This window comes from Blennius ocellaris (genome assembly GCF_963422515.1).
Source record: "Blennius ocellaris genome assembly, chromosome: 3".
NCBI lineage: Eukaryota > Metazoa > Chordata > Actinopteri > Blenniiformes > Blenniidae > Blennius > Blennius ocellaris.
The window spans coordinates 22,991,525-23,010,921 of NC_137652.1; the positions used below are offsets into that span (position 1 = coordinate 22,991,525).

General features: G+C 42.8%; 1 protein-coding gene across 2 annotated transcripts in view; it reads right to left on the bottom strand.

Moving 5' to 3' along the window:
• Positions 1-19,397, bottom strand: part of sh3pxd2aa (SH3 and PX domains 2Aa) — a 68,010-nt gene that overhangs the window by 26,930 nt on the left and 21,683 nt on the right. For both annotated transcript variants that reach the window (XM_080520403.1, XM_080520402.1), the window contains exons 4-6: positions 17,849-17,940; positions 10,636-10,661; positions 2,782-2,910 (exon numbers count right to left, since the gene is read on the bottom strand). In XM_080520403.1, the coding sequence (XP_080376529.1) occupies positions 2,782-2,910; positions 10,636-10,661; positions 17,849-17,940 (247 nt within the window). The remainder of the gene's footprint in view (positions 1-2,781; positions 2,911-10,635; positions 10,662-17,848; positions 17,941-19,397) is intronic.

A 19,397-nucleotide genomic window follows, 5' to 3' on the forward strand; every position in this document is an offset into this window, starting at 1 on the left:
CAAACTGACGGAGTTAAGCGCTGGAAAAAAGCGCTGATGGAACTGAAACTTTTTTCCAAAAATAAAACTCAATGCCAATTTAAATGTACATTTTCAAAGTAAAACCTTTTATTCTCTCTTTGCCAAAATGATCCAGAGAGACTGTGTTGCCATCTTTGTTATTATCAAGACAACTTGGCTTATCCAGACACGTGAAAAATTGCATCTGTCCAACACTGTCTGGATAATTGAGGTGGGACTGTAATACCATTTGAGTAGCAGCAGTGAGTCACCGTCTCAGGATTTGAGTAAATTCCCTTTTGTACTTGTTTCAGTGGCGGCCGAGAGGTTAGAGAAGTAGACTTCAGGAATCTCACAGCTGATGTGTCACTACTGCGGCTCCCTGACGAAGACCCTTCACCCTCAACAGCTCCCTGGGGCGCCGTAATGTGACCACACCTCCACATCGTAGACGTAGGATTGGCCCATGTGGGAGGATTTCTTTTTTCATAAATGTTGAGTCCAAGATAGCAGTTAAAAAGTAATCTATCGAACCACTGGTCCACCTGATGTATTTCCCAATCAGGTGTTCTACTAAAAAGCAGGTCCTTCCTTCTTGCTGCAGTCAGACTGTTTAACCCAGCCCGCTCCCAGTAGATCACAAAACACACCTACAAAATTCATTCCTACCTCGAATAATAACGCTATCAGATGTCATCGCCACCTGGTCTTATTTGTATTTGTTATTCTAACTTGATTGCATTGCAATAATAATTTATATAATCCTCTACATTCACAATGTGCATGATAGTGTCCAAACACTCCATACAGACTTACATCTTCAAGTTACTGGCTCTTTTTCACTATTTTTTGATGCTACTTTCTTTTATTATAGTTTTATCTAATTTTTTGTTTTCACTGTGTGATTTATAGTTTTCTCTGCTGTCCTGCTTTGCTGCTGTAACACTGTGAATTTCTCCATTTGTGAGAAAGAATAAACGATTATCTTATCCTATCTTATCTTATCTTAAAAAGATTGAAAACTGAAGCTATGCCTTTCATTTGGACCTGATGCCCTTTGAGATCAATCAAATCAGACTTCATCAAATCAGTTTTGTTGTAACTATCTGATTATTTCATTTCGTAATTTGATGGGTAGAGGACAAAAGTGTCTCTTTGTGTCACGATCTCCTGGTACAGTGGAAGAGCTGTCCCATATGAAGGCAGGTTGAGGTCAGAGACTGTAGGTTTTCTCAGCAGTAATGAGGTAAATAAGCCTCTAAAAACATGCGTCTTCACCATCTTGGCCATTGTTTTTTGGGCCCAGAGGATGACGACAGTACATCCACTCAGCTCTTCTGGTGAGACCTCCTCAGAGTCGAGGAGTAAATTGTGTCAAACACTAAGAGCTGAGCTTTTTCTCCAGAGCAGATGGTGGGTTTTAGAAAACAGGATCAGAGGGAATGATCACCACATAACTCAGACACACTTATGAATAATCATTATGAAAAAAAAACCGACCAAGCAAAATTCCAAAGAAAAATTAAGAAATCACTGCGCGTCCAAAACATTGATAAACAGCACAAGATGAAAAAAAAAAAATGAAAACATCCAGGACTTATCTGGAAGACGTTTCCCTCTTTGACTCAAAGCCACATCACAAAAGAACAGCACTCATTCAGCAATTATCTCATTCAGCCTCGCGAGGGTCAACAAAGAAACAACCATGGGGTGGATCCTTCACAGAAAAGCAGATCCAACAGTATATCTGTCACATCGCGGCGTGTAATCACTCAAAGATGCTGGAGCTGAGATAACTGGAAGAGAACGGGTTCCCATGCGTGATCAGCAGCCTGCAGATAAGAGTGAAGCCAAACACTTGGTGCTGAGCTCCTCTGAGTTGAGCAAGATGCTGGCTGTTAGCACGGACAATCCGATCCAGATACGAGATTCCTACACAGATTTCTAAGGGGAGAAAACACTCGAGAGGTTCAGTCAGTTGTGGTCTTTTGTCTGTAGGTTCAGCCGATGGTTTATCGGTACAATCAGTTGTCACTAGGTTTTGTCAATTGTTTTTAGGTTGAGTGCTTTCTCTTTACACACAGTCAGTTGTTGTTAAGCTTACTCAGTTCTGTTTCTGTTCAGTCGATGGTTTATAGGTGCAATCGAATGTTTTGTCAATTGTTTTTTGATAAGAATGTGTTGTTTCTTTGTCCAGTCAGTTGTTTCTCGGTTCCCCCATATGTCTGTATGATTAGACATTTCTTTCTAGGTTAAGTCAGTTGTCGGTTCAGTCGATTGTTTCTGGGTCCAGTTTGTTGTCCCTACATTGTCATCTTTACTTTTAGACTTGGTTATATGCTCAGTCAGTCGGTTCTTTAAATGTTCTGTGGGTAGTTCCTGTATTTCGTCAGTTGTGCTTAGGTTCAGTCAGTTGTATCTAGATTCAATTGATTGTTTCAGACACAATGAAAACTTGCATTTTGCCTTTTTTTTTTAACTAATCAAATCTTTAGTTTTAGGAAACAGCAATGATTTGAGACAGATCCATAACAAACTCTGCCTTGTGCCAAACAAACAGCTCCTCCAGGTGGTGTCAAGCTCAATCCTTGGAGGGGGAGCAAAGAAAAGGAGGGAGGGAGAGGGTGAGTACAAAAGAGGTGTATACTGTGAGGAGTAAAGTGAAGAGATGGAGGAAAGAAGCTGGACCTCTGAATGTGTCCTGAGAGTGACAGTGATGGAACGCTCTCGGCACACGTGTGAAGAAGCAGGCTTGTTTTGGTTTTTCCGGCAGCAACTCACCGCTTTCGCTCTTCTCGATCACGTCCACCGTCTCGCCGGCCTTGAGGCTGATCTCTGAGTTCTCCTGCCTCTCGTAGTTGGCCACGGCCACGTACTGCTCCAGCACCATGGGCTCTGAGCTATCCATCCCTGAGGGGAAGAAACAGGCCGTCAGCCACCTGCCCGCCGTGGCTCCCCGTGAACGTCCGACTACGCTGCTGCTGCCGCCGCCACCGCCATGCACCCGGGGCGCCGCCATCGGCTGCCGCTGCCCCTCCCCGGCCAATCAAAACGCGACCTTGCGACTTGGCAGCATAGTCCCAAATGTGTGGCCATATAGCTGAGACCACCCCCGACCTCGGAGGGATCAAACTAGGAAGAGACGAGGCGAGGACGACGCTCGCAGGGGCTGCATCTCGCTCCTACAGAGGCTCCATGACAGATCGGAACCGAGGAGCGAGGAGCAGCTCGCGGTCGCGGGGGACGAGAGCAGAGCCAGCGAGGGAAGAACGCTGGAGTTTCTGTGGAAAATCAACAGTGCGGTTGAGAGGAACGGCCTCCCCTCGGCAGCAGTCGGGGGGGTGAAACACACCAATCATGGCAGCCAGCTCTGCTGGCCTTAAATAGAAACATATGAGTGGCGCAGAGAGAGAGAAGGAGGTTGGGTCCATGTTTATGTGAAACAAAAGAAGTCAGCGTCGCTCTGTTTTCTCCCTCTCGTGTTTAACCGTTTACTCGCCGGCTGTGCTCCCATGCAGACTTCCCTCACACCCTTTTGCCCATGTGTGGCCTCGAAGAGACAGCAATTTTCTGCAGATTCTAAAATCGTAAGTATTTTAAGTACTTTAACACTTTTGTAACAGTTTATTGGCTCGATTGGACATTTGTGTGGCTTAAAAACCAGTTTATACAAACTACTCAAAGTGAAAACAAACAGTGTTTTTGACAAAGAAACCTTTGTATTTAAAAAAAAGATACACTTTAGCTTCTGATCAATCCTGAAAGTAAACACTGAATTTGAGACATGTGCAAGTCTTTCTACAGTGGCGAGTCCAAGGCTGTTGACTCAACAGCTGCTAGTTTACTAATCTCCTGTTCACTGGACTCATTAACCCTACAACGTGAAAGACGTCCCACCGTAAGAAACATTAGCATTAGCCCCCATCCACAGTACCCGTGGTGAGCATTAGCATGCAGGTAGATTGTCTCAACTGACCAATAATAGAAGGGCTGCAGACTGATCAATTCACTGAGCAGATGGCGGAAGAAGCTGCATGCAAACATGTTACTAATAGCATGCAAAACACGAGACATGAATGAATGAATGAAGCAGAAGAGAAATAACCAGAAGTCGGGGGTTATAGAGCATCTTCCTCTCACGAACTTCAGATAAACTTAATAGCACCAACAGCTTACCTAATGCTAATGCTAACTCTGCAACCATGAAGTTATGGCACCATTATTAACACACTTTTCAAAGTGACTAGTTACATTTTGTCTGTATCAAGTAAAGTAAATTTCTTTGGCAAGTCACGCAACTGTAATCAAGTCCCCTAAGCTAACAATGTCCTGCATGTCTCATATTAAGTCGTTGAACTAGGTTGGATTCGAGCAGCTTGAATAAAAATGAGACTCAGTCTGGAGCTTCCACACAGTGATTACAACATAATTAAGTGTCGCTGCATGTTCAGTAAACTGACAGCAAGCGGTGGGAAAACGCTCACGGCCCGATTTCCCGTGGCCGAGGCTAAGTGCTGCTCTCCGTCGCTCTGTAGCATCGATCTTCCGGCAGGAAACGCAGAAACCGGGTACATATTGTGAAAGATACGAGCGGCCGCCATGCAGAGAACCATCAAAGTCAGCCTGGGGTAATAAAGCAGTGCAGATGCAGCTATTTAAAGACTCGACGCTGTGGTGACGGAGACTACGCCTCACAGAGAACTCCCAAAGACCTGTTACTTTCCACTGATAGTCTGACTGCTGGAGATCTGAATGGCATTTCTTTTAAAGTTTTCCTGAACAATTTGTCTTGTGTTGCTGCTGATGAGCGCTCAAATAGAAGAACTATACTTGGGCATTGTTAGCGAACATGCATCATGTAGACCAAAAGATACTTATCTTCTTCAAATAAACACTTGAAACGATGAAGCAACTTTGCAAATGACAAAATCATAGTGAGTCTAAGTAATTTCTATTTCTTTACACTAACTTTTCTTTTTTTATAATAGCAAACCAGGGGCTATTGGAGATACAATGATATATGAATATAAATGCAACTGAGAGTCTGAAAGATACTCCTGTTTTATTTCAAATACTACCAGTGAGCTTGTTTTCCCAAACACCCAATTTAGAGTAATTAACAGTCAACCTGATAGGTCACCAGAAGGGCCAGAGTTGAACTGGAAATTTTATTAGTGTGAGGTGACAAGGCTAATCATTAAAACCCTATGTCAAAATAGTTGTTGTTCCTAATTTGATCATTGAGCGTAAAGGACGGATTACAACTGAGCGATAAACGAGAGTTAGCTTGCTTAGCATCAAAGCTATACTGCTAAAGGCTGCAGCAGTTCTGATGATGGACAGAAAGTGTCCCCATAATCGAGCACATGCCAAATGTAGGACACGCTACGGATCCAAAGTAATGATAAGCAGCGTAAATAGACAGACACAATAAACTCAGAATTTGCTGGCAATTCATATTAAGAGGATCTTGAAATAAGAGCACAATGACGCATGAAAAGAAGCCAATTTAAGTTTGTTTTCAGTCGTGACACTCATGGCAAGGTTGCCTTATTTTCTCAGGCATTGCGTTCCAAACTGCTCAAAGGATGTCGACAGTTTAACAATGTAAGGATGGATGGATGGATGGATGGATGGATGGATGGACATGCAGAGCTGGATTTGGATGTGAGCAGCTTTGAGCAGTTAGTTTGCATGCAGAGCAGAAAGCCGCAAACTGAACAGAGACAGAGACAGAACCAGACACAGCTACCTGAGGCCTCTTTCCTCGGACTGTCTGTAAAGCCGTACATCCACACTGCAGACGGAGAAGAAGAGGGAAGAAGCAGAAACATTATTCAGTTTGACAGCATGCAGAAGCAACAAAACCACAGCTCCACTCAAAACACACACACGCGCACGCAACCCTGCTAATGCTAATGGGGCTAATGCTAATGAGCTACCGCCCCATTAACTCCTGCCTGAGGCCAGTAAAGTGCATCTGAGGGCGTATTCCAAACACATCTGTGCGTCCAGCTTTTCTCCATCTCTTTACATGTCTTCCACTGTAGACCTTCTTGGATAGTCTCTTCTAAAGCTGCTAACCCCCCCCCCCCACCCCCACACACACACACACACACACACAAAAACAACAAGCTCTGGACCAGGAAATGAGAGGCCATGCATCAGACAGCAGACAGCAGAGGAGCAGAGCCAGGAGCCTTTTTCCTAGAAGACAAACTAATATTTCAGTGTGACTACCCTGAACCAGGACCAGAATCAACACCCAGGACCAGGAGATGAATCCGAACAAACAAAGCAGCATCAATAACGTTGATCTTACAGGATCGATCATTGGTTTGGTGTCTTGTAAAAAAAGGGATCAAACCACAGCATCACCCTGTCACTAACAAACACCCTTGTCGTTGGATTTCAGGTTAAAAGCAGGAGAAGAGTCGAAGGGAGAAAATGCAAACTTCACGGATGAAAGCTTTGAACCCGGATTCAAACCTGGGTAGGGCTGAAAGTCATCGATTTAATCAATTGAAATCGATTATTAAAATAGTTGTCAACCAATTTAAGTCTCCGATCAGTTGGTTATAATATTCTGTTATTGGAAGCAGTTGTTTTGTTTTTGTTTTGGGTTTTTCAAAATGTGTAAACCAATCTGTTCGAGCAGCTACCACAGCGTGGCAGTAATGAGCAACAGCACCGACAACGCTTTCAGCAAGATGGCAGAAGCGGCTGGCGAAAGGTCCAAGATACAGCACAAGAAAAATACATCAGGAGAGTAAACAATCTTATTATTAATAAAAAAAAAAAAAAATCAATCAAACAATAGTAAAAATAATGCACAGATAAACCTGGTTATTCGCACTTTACTACATCCTCTAGTTTTTCCTGAAAGGAAAATGGATTTCATTTATAAAGTTTTTCAGCTGCTTGAGCAGTCCCAAAGCGCTTTACATCGTTACTCACATTCACTCAGTCACACTTCAATGTAGGCGGCTGCCATGCAAGGCGCCTAGTCCATGTAAATATACGCATTTTCACCTCCCTCCTCAAGCCTCCTCGTTTTTTATTTTTAATCGAGTATCGGTCAGTAAAGACGTGGCTCTGTTTCCGATCCACATACTGTATCTCCTCTCTACTCACTCACATGAGGCAATAAAAGTCAAATCCCCCCCTCAGTGTGTGCCCCCCAGTAAGCCTCTGGAGCTTTACCCTGGAGCGAGGGGGGTGGCGGGTACGTGTTTAGGGGGGGGGGGGGGGGGGGGGGGGGGGGTTTCAGGGCACTCAGGGTCAAATCCTGCACACTAACTCCCTGCATGGATGATTACCCAACGAGCTGCTGTCAAGAGATGCAACATCTGAATGATATTAGTGCACACGAGCACGAGCACACACACACACAATTGATTTCTTTCAGGTTTTGTTGAACCAAAAAAAAAACGGAATCTTCATCGTCTGCATTTTAGGCCCCGTTATTTAGACTAGTGGTTCCCAACATGAGGTTTGGGACCCCCTTGAGGAGGCGCCAACCATTAAACAAAGGTCAGAGCATTTTTCCTCTGACCTTTGTTTGTAGACTGTCAAAAAGACGGTCTACAATTTTAGGCGGAAAATAAAGACAATACAGTTTATCAAATAGGATATAGGAAGTTTAAACATATTTACGAAAAACTGTAGTTTATGTTGCACTTATGAAATGGAAAAAAAAGATTACAGGACTTTCTATTTTGGGATTTGGCCATTTTAGATCGTTTTGCCATTTTAGTAAATATAACTATTGAGCCAATCTGAAGGGGCTGTGAAGAAAAGGCAATGGGAGCCAGTGTGCATATTGCACATTATGAGAAATAAAGCTAACTGAAGAGGCAGCTTCTAAACATAGACAAACAACATTAAGTTCACAATGCCTTTAGTTTGTTTCTGACAGCGTTCTTCCATGATGAAAATGTCAAAACATGTTTTAAAAACCTATTTTACTTAAAGTTACTCTCTCAGAATCTACTCTGGGAAACTAGAAAAATGTAGGGCCCAGTTTTATTTGTTGATGAAAATCTCTAATACATTGTCAATACATTTCTGAAGGACATTTGTCATTACAGTCATACAAACATGTATTCCCAGCATCCCCCCCAGTCTGTTGACATCTTCACGGTCACGGAAACTCCTGAAGATTCGTGAGGCATCGCATTACAAGATCACATATGTGCCCTCGATCTTCGCACTGGAAGAATGATCAAGGATCAATTTCACAACTACTAAAAACGAAAAAAGTCTGGCTTTTTTCAGGCTGAATTAGTCAAATGTTGACCTGAAACATATTGACTTTGGTCTAATTGATTTAGGCAAGTGCTGGTTGGAAATTTGTCGAAGTGAGTGGTTACAGTCTTTTTTCCCTGTATTGGTTTATTCTATGTGCAGAAGTGATACCTTTTATAGAAAGTATATTTTAAACATTGTTTTCTGGTAGAGTAACTTTAAAAAAAAAATGAAAGCCAAATGCATAAAACAAAGGAGGTGGAGACGACTCAGAGCCTCAACATTTCCTCCAGGGTACCTTGAAATATCTACCTGCCCTGCGCCAATGTGCTGCTGCAGCCACAACAGTAAAACACTCAGTCAGGACATTCAATGATAAACCCACGCTGCCGAGATCGAGGCGACCGATAACAAATTACAGGTAACTGCTATCGATTCCACACGGGAAGCAGCCGACAGCGACGCTAACAAAGTCAAGGCTGCAGGCGCGTGCTAACTATCATTGATGCCCCGTTTAGCAAGAGGAGGAGACGAAACCACAGGCGAAGGTGTTTCTGCCCGAGTGGGATGCTAACGTAGCAGAGATAAAAAGGTTTGTGTGCACAGGGACATGTTAGCATCGACAACTTGACAGCTTTGATCGTCCTCCCTGCGCAGGAAGGTCACGTCGACTTCATCTCTCAATCCCACAACCTCATTCTTAAAAAGGATTAGTTACTTTACACTCTTACAGCTAAGAAAAAAATAACTAGTTTCTGTAGAGTTCCTGTGTTCATGAAGGTGCTTGAGTTGCATTTTTGTAGCATTGGCATTAGCATTAAGTGAAATCTGGAATTTCTCACGTCGTACTGTCATTACTGCCAGATAAAACATTCGGCCCGACGGAGAACGAAGAAAAGCATGTAAAGACACTTTAACCGTCATATAACCAGCCTGGAGAAAACTAATTAGTGCTGACAGCTTCACAGATACATAAACACACAAAATGCTCCCGGTAAACACGAGAGGGAAGGCAGGGGGAGTCCAGAGCCCTGACCTCTGAACCTCCCGGGACCCGAGTCGACTTTCAGATAAACACAACAAACCATTTGACGTCTCCGTCGCGTCCCGCTAATGCTACAACACTGCGTTATTATTCACAACTTTCACTGTAACTTGTTTACAGTTTCAGGTTTTCAACTGGATTCCTCACATTGCGCAAAACATTCAAATATCTTCACTGAAACCAAGATTAAATCAGCGTTTCTACCTTATTTTTTAAAGTTGACTTTATCTCTTCTATTCAAAGAGCTGTTGGCAGATTTGAGCTTCTATTGATTTTTTAAAAAACGGTTAACATACCCAGAGCAGTTTTTCATTATTGTCAAAAAACTACTCCAAAACAAAATAATCCCTGCTTGTGATAAATGCAAGCGAGTCTACAGATGATGTTACAGTCTTTCAAATCACACCTGGACTTTTCTCGCTGCGTTTCAACACAGAGCATTAAAACGTAAACGTAACACTATAAAATCCAACACGTGAAGCACATTATTTTGAGTCAAACTCTGAAGAGTTTCAGCCTCTTTAGCCATCTGAGCGGCTTTTAGCTGCTTAGCTTCATGTGAGCCGCTCGTATAATTTGTGTGCTGTTGGTTTAAGGTGGACTGACGGAGACTCCCACACACATGAAGGTTTTACTGGATAATGTGACTCTATTCATGTTTTTGGGGGGGGGGGGGGTTTCCAATCATCATGACCTTTCTGGGTCACCGTACTTTTCATTATGTAGAACACTGGAAACAGAGCAAGGTTGCATTTTGATGGAAAAGCACTTTTTACTGGTCATCTTTTCCTTTAGATTTTTTTAAATCTTATTCCTCTTAAAACATGGAAATTATTATTTAAATAGGTTATTTTTCACCTATCACTGATATTTCCTCTGTTATTTCGGATATTGTATATATTTATTTGTATTTTTACAGACCAAATAGTTTGGTATTTTACCCATTTCTTGTGAATATTGCCTGACTGAATTTAATAAAAAAATTTTGATTGATCATTTTCGTTAAATACAGAAATAACGATACAAAAAGAAATGTATTTTGGTGACATTTAATGCATCTAAACATACTTTTTTTTTGCTATAAATGTACTTTTTCCCCCCCACAGAATCAACAGGTTTTTTTTACAGTTTTAAAGTCTTCGAATATCTTTTAATTATGTAAAAAAGGTTAATGCATTTCATTGAACGCCAAAAAAATGGAATAAGTAACATACATTGCATGATTTCTCTGCAGGATGTTCAGAGGTCAGTTACAAACACACACATACACACACACACAAACACCCACACACCCACACAGACACACACACACACACACACACACACAGGTGGCGTGGACTCACCTGACTTACGTTTGGATCCATAATCCCTGAAAGAGAAGCAACAGAACAGAGACATGTTAGTGACGGCCGCAGGACGGCTGCATTTGTACGCAGGACGCTCGCACGGCTCGGCTGCACAGACCAAGGATGGAGAGAGACGGAAGGAGGGGCAACAAGGGAAGGGGGGGTAATACTGGCTGGCTGCCTGAGCTCTTTGCAACAGACACTGATGAGTCATGTGACTGTAAGGAGAAGGAGCGCCACCATCCTCCTCCTCCTCCTCCTCGTCACCCTCCTCCCCCCTGAGTCGTCTTGTCTGATGGACTCTAATGGGATTAAAAGGCACCAGCTGTAGATCAGCTTGGAAGTCGATAATGACTGAGGAGGAGGAGGAGGTTTAATTTGCTTGTCATTTCAATGTATTGTCTTGTTAAGTTGAATTTCTTTTTTTTTTGCAATTATTTAAATGATTTGCAACTGAATATTTCTATTCCAAAATAATGGAGCTCCTTTACTTTTACACTAACTTGTCACAAACCCCTTCCCCTAAGGTGGCCCCCTACTTGTTACCTTCCAATGGAGGGGGCCATTGTATGGCTGAAATTGGTCCCTATCAATGACAACACAATGGAGCCCCCCCTTTACTCGGACGCTATTTTCAATGACACATCTAGAACCCCCCCCCAAATGTTACACCCTGCTGGTCACTCTCTACTGACTTTAAAGGAGGCACCAGAGATGGCTGACATTGATCATTATCAATAACAAAATGACAGAAACCTTGTCCTTTTTCACTCCTGTCAGCATGTCAGTAATCCCCCTAATAGGGCCCTCTTCTGTCAAGAAGCTGGAAAAGACCAGTGATTTGAAGTGAAGTCAGAGAACCCCACCACGCCCTCCCCCCACCCCGAGCTCCCCCCACCCCACCCCTCATGGACACCTCTACATTTCACTGTCTTGTTGCTAAAAGAAGGCGTCCAACAGATGACCAACTCAGGTCCATATCAATGACAAAAGTGTGGCGCCCCCTGCAGGAGGTCCAAGAAAACCTGGTCCTGGCTTGCACTTCGCATGCTGTCGAGCTAACAGAGACACGTCCATCGCAGCTGAGGGACTGCAGGTCCCATTGTTCGGCTCCCTGCTGTTTACACGTATTAAAGAAGCCTTTGTACGATCTTTCCACAAGCGCGTGTTTGCTGGAGAACAGAATACGTTTCATTGTCATCAAAGTGGGACATCAAGGGGCGGGGCTTCAGCACTTGCCACGCCGGACACACGCCGCCTCTCATTCGCCCACAGCGGGGGTATTATCAGACCACAGGCAGAGCGGATGTGTCTCAGTGGAAAGTATGCTGAGGACGGTTGGGGCCCGGGGTGGACATGTATGATGTTTTCACTCCGAGCTTCACAGTGTTTAACACCGTATGTGGATGTTTGCATGTTTTCCCCGAGCGAGTAAGAGAAACACTCTGGGTCACATGTGGCACTCTATTAACGGGTTTCTTTCAGAGTACGCATGGAGTGAACCAGTAACACGCCATAGTAGCGTGTAGCAAGTACTCGTGACAATTTGCAAGTAGTAGTAGCAAGTGGCATTAAAGAGAAGCAACGAGGAGTGATAATAGGCGAGTAGTATTAGTAGCATATAGCAACTAGCAAGTACTGTATTAGGCCCTGTCCACACAAGTCAAAGCTGTCTTTTTTTCTCCCCATCGTTCTTGTTTTTCCCCATTCACATGACATAATAAATATGAACAACTCACAAGAGGAAGTAGCAAGATAGAGGAGCCACAAGTAGTAGCAAGTAGGAAGAAGTCAAAGTCAATGCAAACGTAACCAGCAAGTAGCAAAAAGAAGTAGCAAGAAAGAGTTGCAAGATGTAACAACAACCAACTTAGATGTAACAACCAAGTATCTTGTAGTAAGCAATAGCAGCAAGAAGTCAGAATTAAACAGAGTAGCGAAAAGTAGCAAATAATAGCAAAAAGCTGAGGCAGCTAAGAAATAACAAGTGGTACATAGCCACAATAGCAAGTATTAAGTATTATTAACAAGGAGCTAGTAGTAGTAGTAGTAGTAGTAGACGCATTAAGGTGCTTTGTGCATCGGTAGACCACTTTGACTTGCACACAGACCGCGAATGTGCACGTAGTTCCATTCACATTTTGACTCCACAAAGGTATGCGTAACTGGCATTCTCCTCCTTTCCTAAAGCTCTGAATATTTGACTCCAGGAGATCTGAGCCATGTGATTATCTTTACATTTTATATGTTGTGATTATATAGACGGGGATACCAGCATCCACTGCTGCTGTTGTTGTTGTTCATTGCTCTGGCGCATGCACGGTCGGTGCGCTGGTCCACGGGGTCACAAAAGTTGGGCTGCATGCAATCAACCGCAGAAGGGTCTGCGTGGACGCTCGCGTACAGGGGTGAATGAGGATATTTACTTGACAGCGACCAATGCTGTCAAGTATAATGCTGTCAGTGACCCTGCGGACACGCTAGCCTTTAAGTAGTCATAGCCCACAATTGTAGGAAGTAGTGATTAATAAAAAGTAGCAGCTAATTAGCATGATGGTAGAGAAGTAATGGCAAATAGCAGAAGAAATTCATTATAGCAGCTAATTAGCATCAAAATTATCCAGGTTCGGTGTAAAACAGTACTTCAGTAGACATTTAGCAAATTAGCAAAGAAGCTAACATTTACTATTATCAGTGGGAGCACACCAGGCTATTTCTGTCTGTATTTTCAGAGGTATGGGTTTGGAGGCATCTGTAAAGCATTAGGCTATAAAGGAGGGGTAGTGGGGGGCAAGAGAGAGAAGGGTGAAGGGGCAGAATCACAGAGTCCAGGGTGGAACTGGTGACCTGAAGTGTTCCCTGGAGGCTGCAGCTTGGTTCCTCCGTCTCCTCACAGGAGGAAGGCCATGTGGGGAGCCCACAGAGGAGAACCTTGGAGAGTTTAATGAACCTCAAGGACTTCTGTTTTCAAAGAAATGCTCGGCTAGCTTTAGCGAGGGGAGTTTCCGACACATTGAAAGTGGAAAAACACGCGATGTGGTGACAGATGTGGGTTACTTATTTAAAGACGGATGCCAACGCAGCGTTTGAGACGTTACTCCGACTGAACTGGGATTATGTTGTTTTCTTTAATAGTGAACAAAATGAAGCTGCTAGCTGTTTTAAGCCTCTTACAGAAAATCAGTCACGCCGATTAAAACAAAGATGTTGCTCAGTTTGTTTATTGCTCACGTCGATACAAACAAACCTTCAGTTTGGTTCTCCTTTTCTTCTGTTTAATGCTAAATATAGGCTAATGCTAATGCCACCAACAATGAGACGTCCTTTATATTTCTGTACTGAGGCTTTGTCCACACGAAGGTAAACGTCTTGCTACTTAAAATGATGTAGTACATACACCAGGTCGATAGGTGGCGCTGTAATGCTGCCACATAAATACAACAACAAAGAAATCGACAAATCCAACATCTTATTAAACCAAATAGCATCAGCAGCTTCTGTGGTACGATCTGGAGCATGTCATCTGCCATTGTTGTTGTGAAGTGACGTTGCGGAGAGCGCCACAGGGTTGTAGGGTCGAGAGGTGGGGATGATGACATTATCGTGTCCACCCACACGTCAAAGCTGAAGTGGCGTTTCATAATTTCTCCACCCTGGAAGGCCTTTAAATAAACACGCACACACATTTCCAGGCTCCTAAAACACAGCACCATGTGGATGATCGGCCAAAAACGATGTGGTTACATGAAACTTTGTTGTTGTGTGGACAGGGCAAACTAATGCTAATAAATTATTATACAATAACAATATCGGCACAGCTGTGACTGGCCACTCCCCCTCACTCCACATTCTCTGCCTCAGCTCCCTCCACTGCTCACCTGCCATCAATCAAGCCAATCAAGCTCTCTATAAAGACTCCTCCTCTCCCTCCAGTACCCATCATATCATCTGTTTCCCCACCGTGGCAACAAACTAGTCTTTGAAAAGTCTGAGGCTATGTTCACATTGCAGGTTTTTTACATTAAGCAGCTGGTTTGTTTTTAATTTTTCAACCAACCTGTTCTCACAGCTACCACAGTGTGGCAGTAATGAGCCACCTCTGACTGTAATCTACCAGCATAGTAAGAGAAGAAGCCAACAGTCAATAGTGGACCATGTTTTACATAATTTGTGCCACCACAGCACATTCGATCAACGTGTTCAGCAAGATGGCGGACCCAGCTTCCAAAAGGTCCCATTAAATAAACGGAGAAAAGAGATAAATCAGGAGAGACAACTTCATAAAAAGAGCCATCCAAAGTGTGAGAACACGACATACTAAATCCACCTGGGTGACCTGCAAACTGAGACAAGGTCAAGACAGCAGTTAAAATGTATGTCCAGTTATTGCTCACTAACCATGAAATAAGCTTCTCGTGTCACTTTGAACTGTTTTAAAGAAATTATTTCAATAAAATACTGTAAAATACACAATTCTCTAGTGTTTTTCATCATGAAAATGTATTCTTAATCATTTACATGGTTAAACAAAGGTTTCAAAAATAACTCATGGACTAGCCATTAAAAATTATCTACAGCTTTCTGGACAAACCTCGGGATCCCTCAAAGAAATGAACCAGTAAACGGCTTGTTATACGTTTCCTGAACAAATCTCTCAAGCACAACTATCCCTTGAAGAAATTACTGAACCTCTTACATAAAGTTTTGTTTCCAATTGGTTAAGTTTCTGAAAATAACCTTAGATAACACTTTAACCCACTTTAATGGTGAGTGTGAAGCTGCTCTGATGGTTTTACGCTCTCGAGTGACTCATTTTGTCAGAAAAACCTCCCGCGAGGACTAACAGAGATGCCAGGCTTTGATTTTATTCTCTTTGCACCACTGGACAGAAACACTTTCTTCACCATGCAGCTGAACGTCTGTTTAAACAACTTCCACTTCAGATGAGCCGATTGCAGCAGAGTGACATCAGCTGAGCTGCAGCTCTTCCACTAGCAGACAGGGGGCAGCAGAGCAAGGGACTGCCGTGGTTGATTCCTGCCGTGTGGCAGCTTGAGGCTCCTTCTCATCAGAGTGAAGAGTCAATGTTCTTATTACCACCTTGGACAACTGACGGCCTCTTTTTGAACTTTTCTTCCGGGAAATGTCCACCCTGACGCTGCTGATGCCAGTTCAATGTAGTAGTTACTTGGATCTCAAAATAAATATCCAGAAACCACAACAACACAATGTCCAAATATTCGGATAATTGGGTCTAGACCTACTGATAGCTACAAGTTACTTCAGCTTACAACATGATAGTTAGTTCGTACAAGCACTACTTGCTAAATGCCACCGCTCGGCATGGCTAATTATCACTATCAATTGATACATGCTTAATATACTTGCCAAATGCTACTCCTACTTGATACAGGCTACTTCAACTTGCTAAATGCTACTACTACTTGATGATTGTCACTGTTAAGTGTAACATGCTACTATAACTACTTGCAGTAATTAGAAAACTGAAAAACCGTCTGCGCCTGCTGAAAACCTTCTAGTGTAAGGACACACACATGCACACTCAATTCAAGATTTTAAATCAATGGCCAATCTCATTCCTGACTCCCCATTCCCCTCCCGCAACACCCTGATTCATTTTCATTTGGCTGATGCATTATGGGTAGGGAGCCCATCCAATTTAGCCTTGACACAAGTCGAGCCTCCATCTGCACCGTGACATCTCACGGACCATTTAACTGAGCCAAGCCTCCTCCGGCCGAAAGTAGATTACTCTCATTTTCTATGACATTTTACATGCGCACGTATAATTTCCAGAACAGGCGAAGCCTCTGGCCCTCGTGTGATATCAAGTGGGCCCCGTCCCCCAGTTTGAGAACCATTGACGTGGCTTTTTGTTCGATCGCGTGTGAATTACAGGCTCTGTGAGTATGACAGTTTTGAGGTGAACTGTGGTGCTCCCCAGGATCCAGTGTTAGGATCCTTGTTCTTCCACATGCTTTGCTGTTTGCTATCATTAAAGTTACAGATCCATGAATGACTGTACACTGAGCTTCTCCAGGTAATTGCGCACGTATTCAGGCTCACGGGGCTGTAAATGACGACTTTCTCGCTCTGCGTCACAGACGGAGGCTAACGGGCGACGGGGACAGCGCACACACATTATCGATGCCGAGCCACGTGTACGTCTCCATCTACTGACAGAAAGATTAATGCGACTTCTTTATGCACTAAAATACACGGAGCCGGGAGAGGGAGGGAGAGGAAGAAGGACAAGAGGGGGATGAAGGGCACGAGTCAAAAAAAAAAAAAAGCGGAAACGAGAGGCGAGGACGCAGGTGAGAGTGTTTGATCAAAGAGCGACTGTGTCAGCGGCGCGTTGGTAACCTTGAGCTGTCTCGTCAATTAAACATATTTATGAGGGAGAGTTTGGATACGAAGAATTAAATGAGGAGGGGGAAGATTGAAGCAGTGCAGGAAAACACCGGCAGACAGAGGTCACCGAGGGAGGACGGCGACGACGGACACACAGAGAAAAGTAATTAAAATACAAAAACACGGAGAGACGAAGCCCGGGTCTCGAAGGAGGGCTGGGATGCAGCTTCCTCAACGCATACAGAAGCATCACATAGGATCACATCTCATTGTATTCCAGTTGAAATATCTTTTCTACTTGAATCAAGTCACTGTGAATAGACTTCACTGAGGAGCGATTTCCATTTAAAACGACTTTGTTTCACATTTCAGCTTTTTATAGAAATTTACCAGTTTTCAACTCAGTCTTGACATTAAAGAATGATGTCTTTTTTTTTTTTTTTTTTTTGCAATCTTCTTGTTTGTGAATGATGGTAATGACTGTGTGAGCAACACTTTTTTATTTGAATATCTTTCAATCATAATATTGATATCCATGAGGAGAGAAACCAACTACCTTAGAATAGAAGCAAAGGAAAACCCTTGCATAATGAATATTGTTTATTAAATATTATTAATTACATGAAAGTTGGCGCCACTATAGTAATCAGGATTTTACCATTTAGAACATTTCCAGCGCTTTTACAATGAATGTACCACAAGGCCATGTAAAACCAGCATAAATCAAATCACTTTGGTTGATTTAAAATGCATCATTACTTTAAAATCACTTTAATTAGGTGCATTTATTTGAAGAATATGTATTTAAAAAACATATATATAGTGAGATACTCACTCCACAGGGGGGTTGACGTCCTCCACTTTCGTCTCAAAGAAGCGCAGCACCTCCTCGCTTTGAGAAATTTGAGGCGGGAGTCGCACCAACGCCTAAAGGAGGTGGGGGGGGGGGGTACACAGAATACATAATAAGGCTGAAATCAAACACAGCTTAGCATTAGACACACATATATGTTAAACTTAAAGCTCTTGTACCTAAAGTTGGAACCACTTACATGTCGCTTTTGACAACAAGCAACAAAATATCTTCTTTTTACTGCAAATAAAATATGACTCGGGGCCTGTTTATATGGCAATTATTTCAAGTGCAAATGCAAACCTTTTGTTGTGTTTTGGGTTTTTTTGTTGACAAAACGGTATTATTTCTGCAGCATTTGGCACAAACCAACCAGAAATGCTACTTCATTGCCAAAAAGGAAGCTAGCATTTTTTTTTTTTTTTTAATGTTTGTTTGATTGATAGAATCAGACAAAGCTGCCATTCTGCTGGTAATTAAAGCAGCAGAAGCCTCAAGAAAAAAAAAATTTTCTCCCAAAAAGTGACAGACAAATAATTAATATCTGGACTATATACACAGTGTGCACTTATTCACTGATTCATTAGGTACATTTGAACTTTTTGTATTAGGACTGAGTAAGCTGGACTACAGGACATGTTTTAACACAGGCCTTTCTGCCATTTTACTGTTCATTCACATTAACACAATAATACTAAAAACCCCTCCTGGATACTATTCAGTTGTGAATGCAAATACTGTTTTGCTGAGTGACAGTTCAAAACTCCCCGGTGTTGTGTTCTCAGGTTGTTTCAACCTAATAATTGCTTTTAAAAAAAATACAGTAAACTAACACCTTCTGTTTTTCATTTGAAGGAATGCCATAATGAATGCAAACTATTCAAAGTGTTTGGTATAATAATTGTGTTACATTAACATTGAGGATGTTGTTCTGCTGATGAGACAATGCACCAGCTTCACACAACTTCACCAAAGTGGTGCTTTATCTCCTCTTCTGTTCTTGATCTTTCAGATGCAGACAAGGTCAGAAGGGCATCCTGTGGCAGAAGATGGTGTGTCTTTGCCGACGCTGTCCTTTAAACTCTGTAACATGAGTGTCTCCAGCCTGTACTCAAACGGTTTATGACTGAATTAAAGCAGTTTGGATGCAATCAGAGTCTGAGTCTATGTTTCTCTCATTTGGAAAGCGACGGTATCCCTTCTCAAGGGAGAGGAGAACTACCCCGGGGTTGTGGTGGAAGAAGGAGCTAAGCTGCAAGACAAATCTGTCTGTTGACCGTCCGGTCATTAACTTTGGCTCATGACCCAACAAATGAGATCGTGGATACAAGCAGCTGGAATGAGCTTTCTCCGGAGGGTTTCGGGCCTCATCCTTCCTGAACGAGTGACAGGCTTGAGTATTCAGACAGGATTGAAAATCAAGCAGCTCCTCTACGTTGAGAGGAGCCAGTTGAGGTGATTCAGATGCCTCCTGATCGGCTTCCATTAGAAGTTTCAAAAGGATGTCCAAATGACATTTGGCTAAGCTCAA